Below are 20,097 nucleotides of genomic sequence, written 5' to 3' on the forward strand. Positions count from 1 at the left end.
CTTCAGATCAACTGTTAAATGCATTTTTGCACAAAATGACTGGGTAGACACACTGTAGATTTTGTCCCCCATCACTTACATTGAAAGCACATTTCAAGGGGATTTTAATGGCCAATATGAACAGGGGGAATGATTACAGCAAGAAAAACCTTTTTCAGTGTTAATATGGACACCTGACTGTTGTTTTAAGACAAATTTGAAAAACTGTGAACTCGTCCTTTAAGTAAAAAGTCTCGTGGAAACAGGAACCACATAAAAAAAATCAACGCAGGTGGAGGACGTTTAATTTGAAATCAATGCTACCGCCGGAAGTCACACGCTTCGTTTACGCGCTAGCTTCACACTCGTGAGTAAAAGCGACGCGAGGAGCCGTTTATTTCGCAGAACATTCGAGAGGTAAGCTGCGAAATAATTTCAACACATTTTCCTCGGCTTCATCCTGACGTGGATTACACATCGACGGCCGTAGCTTCACAGATAATATATATTTAGCTAGGTAGCGTTAAATATACAACTTAATCACATTATCTTCGTCCGATCGCGTCGTTAGCTGCCTGTTGGCTTCGCGTTAGCAATATGGGCTATGACTATTTCCTGGAGCTTAACGTTTATGAGCTTTAACATAGGAGGCTGTGTTTACATTACTTATGTATTTAACTTTTGTCAGCTTGTGGATAACTTTGTTGTTTTTTATCAACTGTAAAGTCGATTATGTCTTTATTTAAGGGGGTATTTGGCGAGGAAACACGTGTAACAGCCGTTTCTTCTCGTTAACGTCGAAGCTAACTTACCGAACATAATGGAAGGTTGGAGAATTGTCGCGACTTTTCTGGTGACAGTTGTGTAACGAATTTAGCTTTACACCCAATCAAACTACTGTCACACCTGATAATAATGATGATGATGATGCTAACGTTAGCGTTTGTATGGATATGAACAATACGCTTCTTTCTCTTTCTCTCCGCCCCCCCCTCCCTCCCTCCCCAAAAAAGGTCCCCAAACCCCGCGGACGTTCCGGATTCCTCCCCTCTGTCTGTGAGCCTGGCACCTGCACCGTCTGCACGCTTCAGGGTGTTTAACTGTGCCGAGAAACCCCCCCTCAGAGACCCTGCTGCAGTCAATACAACACCCGCACCAGCCATCGACAACCGTTCACTGCGGCTCTTGGACGATCAGCGTTGTGTTTATGTCTTTGTTTTGCGAAAACGGTAAGTCCCAGCCACGATGAATGATGTATTTTGACACGCTTTGCTTCGTGTAAAATGTGTGCTGACATTACCATAGAGTTATTAAAGTGATTATTGTGCAATATGACATGTTTTTCCTGCGCCACTGTGTTAAAATGGCGTCTCCCAGTCCCGTCACTCGTGTGCAGTGACTGTATGACGCACTATGCACCAAGCGGCCAGCTAAGCTAACTAACCCCCCCCTCCCCTCCACACACACACACACACACACACACACACACACACTAAAATAGCTTCGACCTCTGCCCTCTGAAGCACCTCCAGGATCGGACACCACATAGACTTTTTCCATCCACATATGTGACTCTATCTTAACTAGCTGTGAGTCGTCTCATGTCGATTCACGCTGATATAACTGAGGGGGAGAAAAAAAAAACCCCGCTGCTACAGACTCGCTGCATAGCTGGTATTAAAGCGTCAGCAGGGGGAGAGATGTTTGGCAGCTGCTAGGTAGGCCTCCTGTTTGTGACCTGTTAACAAGAGCAGGCCTTATGTGACTAAAGAGAGGCCCTCATGTAAAACAAAAGGCTTTTACAAAACCATTTATGTACGTATATGGCAACAAAAGCTGATGCAAGCATCCAGTTATTGTGGCTGGATTTTATTTATCTGTCGGATTAAAGGCCGGGTTCACAATTTGTCACGAATGTGTCTTATAACAACAGTCAGGAGCCCATATGGATGTAGAAATATGTTTTTCTTGCTGTATTCCTCCATAGAAGATCCCTTCATAATGCAGTTACAATGTAAGTGATGCAGGCAGAAATCTACAGTCCTCTCTGTGCAAAAATGTATTTAAAAGTTAAGCTAAAGCTAATATGAAGCTTCAGTTGCCCAAATCAGTAAAATTAAGTAGATATCTTTCAGTGTTTTTAGGGCCAAAGTCCCTCTTTTTATCACTATACCTTCACCGCAGCTCAACTGTCTGAGGAAACTTAAAGGAAAACCTCTTCGGGCACCTGACTATTTGAAAAAAAAATGCAAACCTGTCCTTTAATCTCTTGCTCACTCTTGAATCTCGGAGATATTCACCTGGATCCGATGGTGTCAGCAGTTATTTCCCAGAGTGCAAAGGCTTCAACCCTATCGATTCACGTCTGTAATCTATCCGACTATAAAGGAATTTATGCTGACATTTAATTCGACGGACTCTGCAATCCGCCTCAGCCGGCTCGTCTCCGAGTCTGTCTGGATCCTCCGTGCTGGCACCGCCTCTCTCTCTTGTTTTGATTGGCATACCTGCGTTATAACTCGATCTGGTTCGGTTTAAGAGCGGCTCAAGGATCAACCGTAGCCACAGGAATCTTTTTATATTTCTGTTCCTGTGGATTGTTAGCTTTGCAAATAAAAAAGTTTTTAAATTGCAAAAAGAACAAACAGGGCTGCAACTATTTGCGTGTTAGTTTTGAAAGAACTTAGTGGTTTATAAAGTGTAAGACAACAGTGAAAAATGTTCATCAATATTTACCAGAGGGAGTGTCTCACTATCAGTCCAAAACAACCAAATATGTAGTTTAATCATGATGACTTATTTACATTTGCAGCCAGAATGCAAGCTTGAACTAGTGAGTTTTTGGCATTTTTGCTTAAAAATGATTTATACAATTAATCCTATCATTAAAACTATTAACTAATTAAATACACTCACCAAGCACTTTATGAGGAACACCTCTTCAATCTAATGCAACAGCTCCGCCATAAATTCTACTTTTATGAAGCTTATACATTTTCAGTTATTGTTGACATTGTGAAAAAGGTGATAATTCTACTTGATGTTTATTATCGAGGTTGTAGTGGATGATGGTGGTGAACTGGAGTGCATTATATTGAACAAGTTCCTCATATATCCTCATATATATTCATGTACTGTATGTTAATGGGGTGGACAAAATATTAAAACTTCACTTCACTATGACTTCTATAATAAACATAAAGAAGAATTATCACCTTTCTGACAATGTCATTAAAAACGGAACAGATGAGCTTTGTGAAAATAGAATTATTGGCAGAACTGTTGTCTTAAATTGCACAGTTGTTCCTAATAAAGTGCTTAATAACTGTACAGAGGTTTCTTCTGAATACTGGCACAGACTTAAAAACACACAAATAAAAGCACACCTACACTGATGGTACTGGGAAGACAAAGAAGAAAAGAAGAAAAAACATTATAGTTATTAAAATCCAAATTCAGTATTCAGACTGGGTATCATCAACCAGTAAATGTTTGCTATTAAATATTGATTAATTTTTTCTCCTCTCCTCTTTCAGAGCTGTTGCGCAGCCGTTGGAACCTGTGTGGTGGAAATCTAGCCTTCAAGCAAGGAGCTTGCGGCCACAGCGGCACAACGTTTTTCATGTCAGAGACCGAGCACGCTTGCAGTCGTTTATGTCATCCCCTCTTTTCCAGACAGAAGATCCCGAAAAATCCCCAACCAAGATCCTTTTATCTTACTGATAGTGCTAACATTCAGCCAAAATGTCTGTCAACGTCAACCGCAGCGTGTCAGACCAGTTTTATCGCTACAAGATGCCCCGTCTGATTGCCAAGGTAACGGCTCGCTGTCGCAGGTTTTCAATAATAATTTATACATGTTCAAGTTGCTCTAAGTAGGCGGGAGAGAAGGCTAGCTTTGTCAAATTTGAAGTTGACTTCTAGTTTTAAAATTCAGTATGTAGAAGCATCTTTTTGTCTGTTTCTCCCATCCAGGTTGAAGGCAAAGGGAATGGAATCAAGACGGTCATTGTCAACATGGTTGATGTTGCAAAGGCACTGAACAGGCCTCCAACATGTAAGTAGCACCACGTGAAGAAACAGTGTCCATATGAACACTGAAAGAGGTTTTCCTCTCTGTAATCATTCCTCCTGTTCATACTGGATATTTAAAGATCCTTCAAATGTGCTGTGACATCAAGAGTGACAGAAAAAGCTGTTTCAGTGTTCATCTCTGCTCCTGACCGTTATTTTTAAGACACACTTGAATATTTGAGGTCTTGTGTAAATCATTTATACCTGAAGATCCACCAAACACTCCACTGATGTTTCCTCCCTCCTTTAATCACCTCACACTGAACGTACTCGTACTACTCCACCGAACAGTGTGAAGAGATTAAAGTAAAATGACTTCAGTCTAACAGATGTACCAAACAAATCCTCGTTTTACATAACAGGCAAAGAAGCCACAGAACGAAGTTACTCCTGCTTTTCTTTTCTTTTTTTTCTCTCTCTCTGCTGCAAAATATTAAACCCAAAGTGCTGCCCTGAAGATTAAGTCAGGAGGAAAAGTCATTTTAATTCCCTAATTTGTCACCTGTGGCTGAATCAAGATGTTTAGAGGGACAAAATGTTGGTGTGAAGAAGTGTAAAAGTAGTTTGGTGTCATAGTGAGCTCGGTAAAGCTCAACTAATGTGTGGAAGTTGTAGGAAAGGATTATCTGTTTTCTTAGTTTTTAATATAAAAATCATTTTGTTCCATAAAGTTTAAAATAGATGCTTTGAGAAAACTGTAAAAGATCATTTTTCATGTTATCGTGACTGGATGTTTGTGATCTCTCCGTAGTCCCGACCAAGTTTTTTGGTTGTGAACTCGGCGCTCAGACCCAGTTTGATTCCAAAAACGACCGTTACATCGTCAACGGATCCCACGAGGCGAACAAGTTGCAGGACATGCTTGATGGGTTCATCAGAAAATTTGTGCTGTGTCCCGAGTGTGACAACCCTGAAACTGATCTGGTAAATATCTCACAGCGTCTGATACGACGACTGATCTGACACGTCCTCTGAAGTGTTTAGAAATGTAAAAAAAAGTGAGAAAATGTTGAGGAGGTTTCAGCTTTAGAGGTTAGCTACTAATTTTTACAATATAAAGCAATGTTACCTATGTAAGAATAGAAAAGTTTTTCCTCTTATTGGTTGATTTTTTTTTTTTTTATAGTGAAGTTGCTTCACTTTGTTATAACATTTTATTTGTTTTTCCCACAGAATGTCAACCCCAAGAAACAAACCATTGGCACTGCCTGTAAGGCCTGTGGATACCGCGGCATGCTTGACACCAGACACAAACTCTGCACGTTCATCCTCAAAAACCCACCAGGTGAGATTTTACTCCATACAACCATGATTGTCGGTCCAGTTCCCCCCTTTTGGATGGAAACTTTGGCACTCATGTAGCTGTAAAACCCCGAGAAAGATTTGATAATAACTACTCTGCTGCTCTCATAACAGAGAACAATGACAGTGGATCCGCATCTGCAAAGAAAGAGAAAGAGAAGAAGAACCGTAAGAAGGACAAGGAGAACGGCTCTGGCAGCGGAGAGGCGGGCAACCAAGACAACTTCGACGCTCCTCAAGCTGTGGTGCGTTCACGTCCCCCTCCAGGTTTTCCCCTCCTTATCTCTGACCGAGCAGGGAGCGGCGCCGAGCTGGGCGCATCAGATAGAAAAAAAACCCTCCTTTTTACGAGCTGATCTACTTTTCCGCTGCTTTGAGAGTCAAATAGCCGCATGACCAGATGTGGGAGTTTCAAACAGTTTTTTTTAAATCGTAATAACGCCGGGTCACTTTGGTGTTATTTGCTTACACTGGCTTTAAAAACTGCAGAAGTTTTAAAAACTTGACACAGTTGCTCAGACGCTGCGGTTGCCATGTTCAATGACCCAGTGAACTCAGCGCTGATCTTTACTTTAGCAGTAAGTACACAAAGTCTGAACTCACTGCACAGTCCAGCTCCACTCGTGCTCTTCTAATCCTCGTAGAGATTAAATGTAATCAACTTTTATATGCGAGGCTTTCTGAAGTAGAATCACTAAAACATGGCTTTGATGTTGTTTTTGGACCGTTTTTTTCTTTTTCTTCTGCTTTCAGTCGGTGAGACGTTCGCTGTACATGATAATGACGCCTTGTTTTCTCAGGTTTCATGGTTCAAAACCAGTACTTTTTAAGGTGCTGGCATGCCAGCTATTTTATTGGGCGAGCACCAGCACGGCGGTGGAAAACGCTCAAAACAAATTGAAACGTGTTGTGGGAACAGACTGAAGCACCGGCCCTTCTGGATGAACTTCACTGACTCGCTTTTTTTGAAAGTCTGATCCACATTTCATCGTTGGCTATAGGCTCAGAGGCTCGAGATGGTTTCACTATATACTGCAGTCCAACTTTGAAGCAGGGATTTATCGTTTATCACGCGTATATAAGCGGCTCAAAGGATGGCACTCACTCTCAGAACACAAACCTCTGCAATACTACTGCAAAAAAATAGTTTGTTAGTCTGGTAACATTTACTTCCAGAGGTCAGTCTGAGGTTAAGTTTGTCCAAAACACTCAAACAAAACAAATTCTGATGGCTCCAATAAACAAAAATGCACTTTATTCTGAAGTGTCTTCCTGCCAAAAACTTTTCCATTCATACTATGTGTAGTAAGTCACTCCTTTTTGTATTTACTGTATGTTTGAGCCTTCAGTAAAACATTGAAGCACCATTTATCGTATCTGCCGTCTGTCCTCCCGCGTCCATCAGGATGGAGATGACGACGATGAAGACTGGGCGGAGGAGACTACAGAGGAGGCGCAGAGGCGGCGAATGGAGGAGATCAGCGACCACGCCAAGAACCTCACGCTCAGCGAGGACCTGGAGAAACCCCTGGAGGAGAGGGTCAACCTGTTCTACAACTTTGTGAAAGTGAGGATGGTCAATTCATAACCAGACTGTTTACTCTTTGTTTGCTTTCTCTCCATTTCTACTATTTATCAGTTATCATAATTGATTAGTCCCTCAGTCTGTAATACGGTAACTTATGCAAAATTTGTCATTATGAGAATCAAAAGTGACTGTAAGCAACAAAAAACCCCAAATTTATTACCTCAAAAGGAGAAAAGCAGCAATTCTTCAACATTAGTCGACTATAAACGAAAGATGTTACTGATCATTAGTTGAAATGTCTGTTTTTTCTTTGAAAAATTAATGATTCATGATGTTTTAGCACTACTTGAAAACATGAACAAATATTAATACTTCAAACAGGAAACATCTGTGAGGAAGATTATGGATCATTAGTTTTATTTATAACGCTGTTAATGAAAGTATTTACGAGGAACATGAAAGGAAGTCTCGATTTTAATCCTCCACGTTTTCATCTTTCAATCTCCAGCAAAAGAAAGAGAGCGGAACCATCGACGCGGCTGATAAGGAGATCCTGGCGGAGGCGGAGCGTCTGGATGTGAAGGCCATGGGCCCCCTCATCCTCAGCGAGCTGCTCTTCAACGAAAACATCCGCGACCAGATCAAGAAGTACAAACGGCACTTCCTGCGAGTAAGTCGGCCTCGGAATCCGCTCTTATATTTATATTTTTGTCACCTTTTCCCTCCTCTTCTGAGTCTTTAAGGACATCAGAGTGTGAACGTCGGGGAATTCTTGTCTCAACGCTTGTCGTCCGCTTTTCCGTTTCATCCTCAGTTCTGCCACAACAACAAGAAGGCTCAGAAGTATCTGCTGGGAGGCTTTGAGTGTGTGGTGAAGCTGCACCAGGTCCAGCTGCTGCCGCGCGTCCCCATCATCCTCAAAGACCTGTACGACGCAGACCTGCTGGAGGAAGACGTCATATTCGCCTGGGCTGAGAAGGTGTTTATCAGAGTTAAATATTAAATCACATCAGGATTCAAATACTATTTTACAAACTGTCAGGCCCTGAGGAGAGAAAAATAAGAGTGAAATGTCAAATATGGATCTTGATTTGGCTGAATTTTTAACACTTGCATTTGTGACAGTTGTATTACATAATTAGCATAACTTCAAAAGGTTTTATTGCTGATTTTTGGCTCTAAAATGTGTTATTTTAACTGTAAAAGTATGAATTACTCTATGATTATACTTGAGGATGAATAGGTCTGTATTTTCTTACACAGAAATTAATTTGTTTTAGCCGATGCACAGTATGTGATGAAAATGCTGAATATTGACTCTAGTTTGAAAAATAAATGTTTTAAATCTTACGAATATCCTTCTGAACACATTATATCACACATATATTTCAGTCTTCCTTTACATTTTAATAGATTGAACCTCACACTTGATGTGAATTGCCTCTTAAGCACTTAATTACTTAAAATATTCCAAATTCTGCTCTAAATAACATATTGAAACCTCTAATTTTACTTGGAACATTGCAGGGAAAGCAGTTAATCACCTACACTAATACTAATAATAATATGTATTGAATTATTATTATTATTATTATATATTGCCTGACTGACCTTTGCTTTTCTCCGCCAGGTATCTAAGAAGTACGTCTCTAAGGAGCTCGCCAAAGAGATCCACGCCAAGGCTGCTCCTTTTGTCAAATGGCTGAAGGAGGCAGAGGAGGAGAGCGAGGGCAGCGACGAAGACGATGAGGAGGAGGATGAGAACGTAGAGGTAACGAGCAGACGTCATGAGTTTAGTCTGACAGATTATCTAAAGTTCTTATATTGAATTTAAATGATTGTACGTAGAAAACGTCAGTAGTGAAGTGGCTCCACGGCTCAACAAACTTGGTAATAAAAAAACTCACATTTTAATTTAATAGTGAATACTTCACCGCAAACACCAGAATTTCACTTCAATTGTACTCGTATCAAACAGTATAAAAAAAAAGTTCTTTGTGAATAAAAACTCAGAACTTGTTCTGTCATCACCTGCAATAGTGAAAGCAGAGAACCAGCTAGTCTGGCTAACAGTTAGAAGCAGCCTGCCAGCAGCTCTGTAGCTCCCGATTTAACACGTCATGTCTCATTTGTTTAATCTGTACAAAAACCAAAATGTAAAAACATGGTGTGCCAGACTATTTCTTGGCCAGGAGCAAAGACTCCGCTGGCTGACTTGCCCTGGTTCTCTTTTTTTCCAGCGTTAATGCTAAGCTAACCGGCTGCTGGCTGCAGCTTCCTATTGAACCAGATGAGAGTTGAGTCAGTCTTCTCATGTCACTCTGGACCACAAAGCCAAAAAAAAAAAGTCTAAGTAGCCTTTGAAAGATCAGGGCTGAATATCAAACCTCAAAACTTCTTTTGGTTCTGACCAAAATGTGAAATCTGACAAAGTACTGAAAGTTGAGTCCAACTGTTTCACTTTTTCTCTGATCAGTTTCTTTTTTTTTAATCATAGCTTTTTGCAAGTTTTAGATCAAGTTTTAGCTTATTGCTTGTGTTTAGATCATCATTTTAACTTTAAATTCTTTTGCTAAATAGATTTATTTATTTTTCCCCAAACAATTGTATTAATTTTTCGAATATTATGAAAGCACTACCATACAAAGACAACAAGAAACTTGCATACAATCAACAAAAAAAGCTGCATAAAAGACGTCTAGACAAGAACAAAAACAGCCTGTTTCTGGTTCCTCCACCTTTGACCTTTGACCCAGCCTCAGTCCAACACCAGTATTCTGTCCTGAAGGTCTCAGTTCAAGAAATTAAGTCCCTTTTTACAATAAATGGACAAACTGCTGCATCAGAGGCCTCTAAATATTCAGAAATGACTGATCATAACCTTAAAGCACAGAGCTGATCCTCTCATGTGTTTCTACATTAAAGATCTCTTTGTACCACAAAGTATCACTAGGAGAAAATACATTATACATATTTTGGGGAGTCGTATCAGCTCCAGTTTGTGAACATTTAAGATACTCAGCCTCATTTAAGATGTAATCAGCTGTTAAACGTCGTAGCTGCAGTCTGAACCTTCTGCAGACGATGTAAGTTTTGTATCAATCAGCCGTGATGTTGACTCTTTTCTCTCCTCAGGTGGTTTACTCCTCGTCCGCCCGCGAGCTCAAAGTGGAAACTGTGAAGCCAGACACGCCTGAAAAAGACGAGGACGACATCGACATCGACGCGATCTGAGAGACTCGGCTGAAGACGAAGCTGACGCTTTTCTTGTGTTGTGGCTTTGACTCACGATGCCCTGTACGACCTAAATGGCTGGCCTTTCCCCTCTTTTACATCCTGCCCCCCCCTCTCTCCCTCTTCTTCCTCCTTCTCCTCTCCCCCGTCCCCCCCTCCTCCTCCACCCGCAACCCTCCTCTGCTTTGTGGCATGACTTAACATTAGCGCTTTACTTGCTGCACATTAACTCTGTAATTTTGAGATGTATTCAGTTGATGAAATGAAGTCGCTTTGGGGATTTTAATCATGGGTGTTTTCGGGGATCATTTGACTGCACTTTTTTTTTTTTTTTTTTTTTTTTGGTCCCTGTATTTTTCCAGTCAATAAAGAATGAATGTTTTGCTATCCACAACACTTAGTTCACTGTGTGACGGTCATTATTATTATTATTAGATTTTTACTGTCTGGAAATGATGAATATTGATATTTTTCTGAAAGACAGGCAGGTTTTTTCTGCACCCTTTCTAAATGTTATGGATGAGGAAGCTGCACATCAGGCCTACTTTATTAGAAGCTGCCCAATTTATAATAACTGATTCTTTTTAAAAGCCTTTAAGTGGGAGACACTGGTGGGAAATATCTAATTATGGTACATATACTTATTATTTTGGGTACTTGCATTTAACTTGAGTATTTCAGTTCTATGCAGCTTTATACTTCACTACATTTCAGGGGGAAATACACTTTTTAATCCACTAAATTTATTTAACAGCTATAGCTACTTGTCAAATCAATATTTTACATGTACATTTATCAGTTTATATTATATAAAATAAGCAGCTTTAGTTAACACTAAAATAGCACTACCTCAACTATTAAAATACTGCTTATATGCATGTATCTATTAATATTCCATTAATATATGAGATAAATATAATACTCCAAATGGGGACATTTTGCATAATAAATATATTGATATTTGATGTTTTTAAGTACATTTTACTGCCAATACTTCTATAGTTAACATTTTGAATGCAGGACCTGTATTTGTAATGGAGTATTTTTTCATTGAGGTATTCAAAGCTCTTCTGTCACCACTAGTGGGAGACGTTACAAGACAATTAGTGATTTTTTTGGCTGAACTGGAAAGTTTCATCTTCTATAAAGTTTAATAATTTGTCCAACACAAGATTCTTAGATATCAGATTCATCAACAATCAAACAAGCCTCTTCAAAGTTTTTACATACATAAAATCAAATCATACATAGTGTCTCTCAGCAAGAATAGCTGTGTATTTTAAAATCAGTCTTATTTAATATCAACAAATTGTTAAAATAATACCACAGAGTCATGGGAGAAACAGTTCTGAGGTTATTTTGAGGTCTAACAATAAAGTTCTTTATACTATAAGTGGAGTTTTGCCCTCTTCATGCACCTGGAAGTAGGTCAAGTTGTGCCAAAAATCCCCAATGTGACAACATAAGAGAAATAGACAGTACCTCAGACACAACAGGATCGTTAATCATCAATAATTAATCAAAATATTCAGGAAAACATGGTATTTTGAGAAAGTCGGGGTTCTAACATGGACATAATAGATTTCTGTAAAGGCTTGTATGGATAGAAAATAAAACATGTTGTAAATTATGAACCTCCCCTCAGTCAGAGCTCAGATTCTGCTACTAAAAAAGCTGAACAAATGTGTAAATTATTGAGTTGTCATTGTCCAAAAATGTACAAGTTATAATTTAAAAGCTGTGTTTTCATGCGGAGTGTAATTGAAAGAATGAAAGGAGGGCTTTTGTCTCGGTCTCCTGTGATTTGTCTCTTAATATTTGAATCTGTGAAGGGGAGAAACCAGTGAAAATGTTTTCCTGTGTAGAGATGTTTCCTCCTGCATGATGACAGCCTTCTCTGTACTTTCTGGTCCAATGGGACTGAGGTCAGCCGGTTTCCTCACTTCCTCCGCCTCAACTGGACACACTGATGCTGCCTTCACGGGCTGTCGGAAACATCAAAATGTTAGCTTTCCGTCACAACGGTTTGACAAAAGGTTTTATGTAGGCATGGATTATTATCAGTGGTGTAAAGAAGTATTTGGACTTGGATGAAAGTAGCAATATCACAGTATGAAAATACTCCTTTACAAGTAAAAGCATTGCATTGCAAAATCTTTTGTAAAAGTACATCAAATGTAAAATACTCGTTATGCAAAATGGTTCCACTCAGTGTTATATTTAGTATATATATACAAAAATACAATAAAAAATATTCACCTTTCTTGGAATTTTTGATGTTCTATTGTTTTATCACCCTTTAATGTCATGCTGAAAACTGATTCTGCAAAGTGATCTAAATTAATTACAAATATAAAATATTGTCATCTGTTTTACCTGTAAAATCTAAGATCTGACAAGTAACTATAGTTGTGAAATAAATCTAGATGAGTAAGTTCAGTATTTCACTCTGAAATGTAGTGCAGTGTAAGTATAAAGTAGTATTATATAGAAGTATCTCAAGATTGTACTCAAGTACAGTACTTGAGGAAATGTACTTAACTATATTCACTGTGAATTGTGATTGTACATTGTATTGTATGAAATAATGGCAACTATTTGGATATACTGTGTTATAATTATGAGATATATACAAATTATAATTTGGGGGAATCTATGTAAATACATGGAGAACATGCAAAATCCACTCTGATAACGGCCAGTCAGGTTTTTAGAAATCCTAGGAGTCCTAAATCCTCAAAAACAACCCAACAAAGATATTTCTGTCTAGCCCCCCAAAAAAACTTTTACAATTATCTTACAATAACTTTTTCAACTTTTGTAAAATTTTGTAAATGTAAAGTCCTTACATTATAGTCTGGTTATGGTGGAGAATACTAAACACTTTCAATGCAATTCATTTAGTTTTTGTTCCCACAAACGGTCAAATTTAGTCTAAAAAATACAAGAAACAGCCTTAAAAAACAACAATAATATAATGTTTGTGTAATCGTTGTTGTTAAAATTATCCTCATATCATTAAACCATCCAAAAACACAAAAACATCACTGAGGACTTTGAATCATTTTCAACGTAGTTTTCTATCAACTCATTAAACAAATCAACCAGAAGACCAATAAAGGTGATTTTGTACTTTGAGATGATGAATGAATGTACTGTTATTGATCACTGAAGGCTGATCAGGATTAAATCTGACCAGTGATGGTTTCTGTAACATTTAGGAGGCGACTGACAGCAGTTTCCTGTAACAAAGAAGAAAAAAAGGAAATTACAAAAAAGCAAATTACACTTTTTAACAACCGTATACAAGGACTTATTTTCAGTTTTACTGTTTTTATTTATAAATCAATTTGTTTTCCTTTTATTTAGCCAACTTGTGTATTAATTATTGGTCATTTTGAAATTACTGCACATTTCTGAGATGATTTACATGTATCTTCTTTTTTTAATTAAGGCCAATTTAATCAGCTAATTACTGAATTGCAGAAAAAGATCCAGTTATTGCAGTGTACATAACTTAAAATATATAAGTAAAAGAATAGACTGTATATGTAATGTATTATATTGTACTGTAGTTCTCAGATAAAAGTTATTTTCTGTTATGATGCTGAAAAAATAATTCAGTCTGTTGATTAGTTGCCTCACAGAGTTAATGGATTTGAATTTGAGCTGCAACCATTAATCAATTAGTTCATAACCAGAACAGTGATTGGCAACTATTTAGATGATCAATTCATCATTTAAGGCATTTATCAAGTAAAAATGCTGAATATGGTCTGTTTCCAGCTTCTTCAAGTATGAGGATCTGCTGCTTTTCTCTGTTTTATATCATTGTAAACTGAATATATTAAGATTTTGGTCCACTGGACAGAAAAAAACAAGACATGAATACATTTATATCGTGATTCTGATGTGATTGCAATTCAGACTAATACATTTTAATTGACAAGTTGAGAAAATAACTGATAGGAGATTAATTGTTCATGAAAATAACAGGTGGTTGTTTGATGTTTTATGAAAAATACTTATGTTGGAGCCTGAGAGTGGTCCATGAAGGCATCCTAATCCAGACATATAGACCAGACATCAGGAAATAACTTGTAGATCAATCAATAATGAAAGTTGCAGCCTGAATTGTGACTCTGATAACATTTTTATTTTACATTTATCAAGTAAAATATAACAGACTTTTGCTGCGTATCTTTACAAACGCGGAGAGTTGTTCGCTTTTCCGAATCTGTAATCTGATTTTATCTCTAATCGAATCTAATCTGTATGAATTTAGTTGTTTGTTTGTGTTTTTTAAATAATAATAATACATTTTATTCATACAGATATTATTTATATTCAAAGACGCTTTACATAAATTAAAAGGATCGTAAAAAAACAAACAAGAAACTAAAAACACAAGTTAGCACACAACACTAATCACACACTAAATCACACAAAATCACATTAACAGACTAATAATAAATTTAATCAATTAGTCGAGAAAATGACCGAAAGAAAATTAGTTGATAATGGAAAATAACGGTTGGTCGTTCGACAGGTTTTTTTTAATAACTCTTATGTCGGAGCCGGCAGGCGGTCCGTGAACGCATCCTAATCCAACCCAGCCGCTGAGTAGCCATTTTGGTCCCACCTAAAACAGACAGAGCAGCTTCACTTTGGGCCGCCGGAGATGGAAGAAACCGAGCCGACGGCGAGTATTTCAGCTACCAAAACCTTCTGAATCCCTCCAAGAAACATTGACGGGTGACATTAGACGCCATGGCTCGTTGCTAGACTGACTTGTTATTGTGAAAAGAAAGCCTAAGGGCGATTTTTTTTTTTTTTTTTTTTTGGAAGTGGCGACCGACACCGACAGCGCCTTAACGTTAGTTTAGTTAGCTTCACTGACTCAAACACAAACGGATAGACGGGGCTGATTTCGTTTTGCTGTCGAGGACGGAGTGTACGCGCCATGTAAATATCTAAACATTACATTATTATGCTCTTTAGTGGAGGATTTTTTTTTCGGTGTCTTAACAGTTCAGGTGCTCGGCTCTAACACGTCCGGTCTGGTTTGAAAATTGTCACGATCCATGCTGAGACTGTTTCCTCGGAGAGAGCTGCAAAGCAAAAGCAATAATTTTTGCGTTTTTTCGGCTGCCAGACTGACGAAGGAGTCGGTGGATTTTTGGACGTCAGAGGGCGACTGGTTAAAGGAAGGACGAATAAAAGATGTCAACAAAAACTCCTTTGCCTACCGTCAACGAGAAGGTGACGGAAAGTGTAAGTATGAAGGGTTGTTTATCGGGTTTATTTAGCAAACTGTACTGTGCTTTGATGGTGCAAATATCATCGAATTACCCCTAAGAAGAGATGAATATTTAAGTGAAATTAATGGCGTTTTGTTGCGTTATTGGGCTGCATGATGAGCTAATTGTTTCACACTTTGTTGGTAAATCGTAAACAAGCTTATCCTCTACGTCAAACACGCCCTGTAGTTTTATTCAGTGTTGCTGCTCGGGATTCATTTATGTGTTCAATTGTATTTATGCAATAAGTTTTGATGTGACTGTAGGTAATTAGGACGTACTCAGGATATTTAGGCCCAACCACGAACAAAAACTACAGGACTTTGCCTGCTGGTTCTGGCAGGCAACAGTAGATTTTGTTCAGGCTGCTGATTGGCCCCTCCAGCTGTCACTCAAGGGTTTCAACCGTTCAGCTTCCAAATATGGGTTTCACTAGTCCCGCCCCCTCGTGACCAACAGAATCTGCTGTCTGAAAAAAAGTGTCGTCAAGGTAACAATTAGTGCTTCCGGTTAGGATTTTCAAAGAAGGACAAATCTGTTAAAACATGTTACAACACAGAATTATTTTAATTATTAAATATCCTCCAGACATTTTTAAAGATATTTATAAAATACTTTACTTTGAATAATAATGTGTGTCTGATATGGTTTTTCCCATAAAAATAAAGTCCAGTTATCTTGTTAAAATCCTTACATCTCTTCCATAATGTATGGATATTCAAATATAATTCACTTCTAAAGTTTAACTGCTGGACACAAGATGTCTCCTGCTTTACTGTAAAGTTCATTCTCAGTGTTAATTCACTGGAGGCTTCAAGTTTCCACATCACACTTGTTGAATATTGGACCACAATTGGCTCCAAACTAGTTGTGATGTTACAAATAATGCTTGTAGGCACGTTCCTTTAAAATCTAAGTTTCCGGTGGTCACAGAGAAACTTTCCACGTTCAGCAGACGAATGTGAAAACAGTGTGCGCAGATACATCATCTGCACAGTGAAGATCAAACACACAACTGAAGGAACAAGAAGAAAAACACATTTATGAGTGGAAGGGGAAACAATTAATGTACTGTTATTTTCTAGCTTTTTACCTTACAAATAATGTCAAATCTATCTTTTTAAAGTCCAGATGAAACAGCATTTTGAGAGTATCTAACAGGCGGGGCGTAACGTTGGGAGGTATTTGAGTTAAACGTTGAAAAATGGGCGAGTCATTATGAATCTTAGCTCTGTGCTGCTAAAAGTTTAAGACTGATTTGATGGGTGGATGTCCTGCTATTATTGGTTGAAATTGGTTGGTTCAAGTCTACGTAAGCACACGTCATATTTTGTTTTGCAGGAAGAAAACATGATTGGATTTTGATACAAGAATACAAAGCAATTTTGTATTTTTTGGCCCTTTGTTGTTAAAATAGGTGCACAATATGACCGGATATGACGTAAAAGGGATAAAAAGGATTTCTTCATTTCATTTCGACCCAAAGTAATGATGTAAAATTCATAACTTTTCCTGACCAACTGCCAAAAAACTAACAATAAAATATGAGGGCTACAATTACTCTGATTAATCTACTAATTATTCTGAGTCTATAAAAATGGTGAAAGATATCTGTCAAAATTTTCCAAGACCCAAAGTGAAATCTTCAGATATTAAATCAGCAGTGATATAAAACAGAAAAAAGCTGAAATTCCTCAGGTTTGAGAAGCTGGAAACAGAAAATGTTTGGCTTTTTTTTTTCATGATAAATAAGTTCAATGATTATTCCTTTTGTCAAAATTGTTGCACATTAATATTCTGTTAATCGACTAATTGTTTCTGCTCTAAATCACGTTTTAATCGAATAATCAATACATTGAATGAGGCCCAGCAAAGAACTTGCAAAGATCATATTTTCCTACACTTTGAATCGACGCCCTCAAATTGCCAAAAATAAAAAAGCTGCAAATCTTCACATTTTAGAAGCTACAACCTGCAAATGTTGGCAGTTAATTTGCTGTTGAACGACTAATCTGGGACTGAAATGGTTAATCTGTCATTGAGGTTGTAAGATGTAAGGAGATACTGGGATATGCCCATTTCAAAAACTTTCCAAAACCAGTAATTTCTGACCAGTTAATCTTCACATTTGACAAACTGGAACCACTAATTATTTAGCAGCTTTGCTTGATAAATGACTTGGACTCTAAATCGAGCAATCTATGTTAAAACTGTTCTTGATTGACTTTGTTTGATTGATTTAATCAAGCAATTTTTCAGCTCCAGACCAGTAAAGTCATTGACATTCGTAGTTTGTTTTAGTGCTGCAGAATATTAACTCTTCTAATAGGGAAGGGGGGGGGGGGGTGAGCGACTTTAAAGAAATAAATAATATTATGTTGATTAGCTGTAAATTTTCTTTACCTAAATATTTACCTGCTATTTCTATACCTGTTTGCATATTTTCTTGGAGCTGCAATGCAAACTTTCTCACGTGGACCTCGTGTTTCTAGTTGGCATGATCTTGATCTACAGACTAATGCTTCATTTATCTCCGTTTTGTTGTATCCTTACATCCATACATTCCTTTTTTTCTTTCTTTCTTCTCCATATCCCCCGTTCGTGCAGCTGCAGCCTCGTAATTTCTGCATGTGGTATCGCCAGAATCTCATGACTCATCACGGTAGCAAGCAGCAGAGAGTCAGCTGGAGATAAGACCTCGTACTGTACAAACAGAACACTGACGTTGATAAGATGTGGTGAAATTTTATTGATCCCTGTAGGGAAAATAGGGCCACTTCAGTAGCTGTAAATGTAAAGATTCACCAGGCAGGAAATACCAGGCAGAAGGGCTGCAACCAATGATTATTTTCATATTGATTTATCTACAAGTTATTTTCTGAATGAATGGCTTCGTCTAGAAAATGGGTTCAGTATAATTGCTCAGAGCTCAAGGCGACGTCTTCAGATGTCTTGTTTTGTTCGACCAACAGTCCACAAACCAAAGATATTCAGTTGTTCTGACTAACTGTCATAGAAGACAAAAGAAACCAGCAAATATTCACATTCAGGAGGCTGGAAACAGAACAAAATGATTAATCAACTGTCAAAATAGTTGTTGACAATTAATTTTCTGTCGAGCGAGTAATCCGTTAATTGACCCGAGCGCTTTGGCTCTAGAAAACAGGATAATAATGAAACTGTAGCAATTAGTCGGTTAAATGATGAGGCAATTAAAAGAAATTGAATTTAAAACTGCAAAGATTAGTTTATTAATCGATAAGTTGCCAACTATTAAATTAATCTGCAATTATTTTGATAATCGAGTAATTGTTTGGAGCTTCTCAAATGTGAATATTTTCTGGTTTCTTCAGTCGTCTGTGACAGTAAACTGAATATTTTTGAGTTGTGGACTGTTGGTCGAGACAAAATAAGACATTTTAGGACGTCACCATGCACTTTGGGAGACATTGATCATTATTTTTGGACATTTTATAAACCAAACAACTAATCGAGAATATAATCCATCAATTGTTTTAGTCATTTTTAATGGTCGCAGCTTCTGAAATGGAAGAATGGAAGATGCTTTTCTTTTTCCTTACATTATAGTAAACTAAATATTTTTGGACTGTTTCTCTTACAAAACAATGGAAATGTTTTTCCACTGGCTGTCACAAGCGTTCTTCACTGTTTTCTGACGTTTTATCGACCAAACGATTAGTTAAGCACAGTAATCGATAATGAAAGTAATTGTTAGTTGCAGCTTTAATAATAATATACCAAAGAAAAGTAGAAGATGATGAACTAAAGGTTTATTTTAACATATCTTGATGGCAATTTTGGCATTTCAGCGTATCAAAACACCAAATCTACACAGCAGTTATGGTGCATTTTCTTAAAAAGCTGCGCTTCAGTCAAGCGTGACAATGTATGGAAACAAAATAGTCTCAAAAAAACACAGAGGGAGGACTCCGTAGCAGCCGATGTAATGCTTTTACTCTGACAGGACAGTTTGTGGTTTCCTGGTTTCGGTGTTGCTGCCTGTCGCTGGTTTGACGCAGTTCAGTCCCCCCCCCAGTCCCCCCCTCCCGGCGCCCCCCCCCCCTCCTGCCGTCTCCCTCTCTGTCTCTCTCTGTCTCTCTCTCTGTGGTTATCGGGGCTCTGAGTTGGGAAAATCTGGTGTGGTGGGAATCTCTATGGGCATCATCAGCGGGGCAGAGTGTTTTCCTGTTGAAACATGACGGGCTCCCAGGCAGCGAGGAGACACCGCAGCTTTGTGAGTAACCACTGAAAAGGAAAGGATCAAATTAAACAGGCATTACAGGAAGTTGTCAGCCGGATGAAAGGCAACCAGGAAAAAAAAAAAAAACGAGGGGATTGTTGGTTTAAGAACATAAAAATGTAGAGATTTTTGTTTTCTTTTATGATGAGCAGATCTTTTTAGTTCCCTTAATGTTCCTGCTGGAGGTTTTTTTTGTGGTGTGTCTGTGGTATTCAACAGTGACCTTATCCTAGTTGATGGTATTTTTATCTCAGTTGCTATCACTGTAGAAGTCCTAAAATATTCCTTTAGTGACTTAAAGTGTGTCTGTGCTGCTTAGTAGGAGAGTTTAAAGTGACCTTATTGTGGTTTAGCGCTGTTCTATATCTCCTCTCAAATATTCTTGTGGAGACTTTGAACGTCTGCTGCGTTAGTTCAGT

General features: G+C 38.1%; 2 protein-coding genes across 19 annotated transcripts in view; both read left to right on the top strand.

Moving 5' to 3' along the window:
- The first annotated feature begins 292 nt into the window (after positions 1 to 292).
- eif5 (eukaryotic translation initiation factor 5) lies at positions 293 to 10,517 on the top strand. The gene is made up of 12 exons (XM_067615251.1): positions 293 to 396; positions 993 to 1,208; positions 3,516 to 3,795; positions 3,955 to 4,036; positions 4,805 to 4,977; positions 5,227 to 5,338; positions 5,470 to 5,600; positions 6,761 to 6,922; positions 7,392 to 7,553; positions 7,698 to 7,862; positions 8,514 to 8,654; positions 10,019 to 10,517. The coding sequence occupies exons 3-12, from the start codon at positions 3,724 to 3,726 to the stop codon at positions 10,115 to 10,117; spliced, it is 1,299 nt and encodes a 432-aa protein (XP_067471352.1). The 5' UTR covers positions 293 to 396; positions 993 to 1,208; positions 3,516 to 3,723; the 3' UTR covers positions 10,118 to 10,517.
- A 4,214-nt stretch (positions 10,518 to 14,731) lies between these two features.
- The window catches only part of mark3a (MAP/microtubule affinity-regulating kinase 3a), a 61,850-nt gene continuing 56,484 nt past the window's right edge, over positions 14,732 to 20,097 (top strand). For 6 of the 18 annotated variants that reach the window (XM_067613884.1, XM_067613890.1, XM_067613886.1 and 3 more), the window contains exon 1: positions 14,733 to 15,391. In XM_067613884.1, the coding sequence (XP_067469985.1) occupies positions 15,341 to 15,391 (51 nt within the window). In that variant the 5' untranslated portion in view covers positions 14,733 to 15,340. Of the gene's footprint in view, positions 15,392 to 19,516; positions 19,673 to 20,097 lie in introns of those variants that run through there. The other 12 variants (XM_067613891.1, XM_067613894.1, XM_067613888.1 and 9 more) reach the window with 5 other exon arrangements.

Source organism: Thunnus thynnus, chromosome 16 (genome assembly GCF_963924715.1).
Source record: "Thunnus thynnus chromosome 16, fThuThy2.1, whole genome shotgun sequence".
NCBI classification, from domain to species: Eukaryota; Metazoa; Chordata; class Actinopteri; order Scombriformes; family Scombridae; genus Thunnus; species Thunnus thynnus.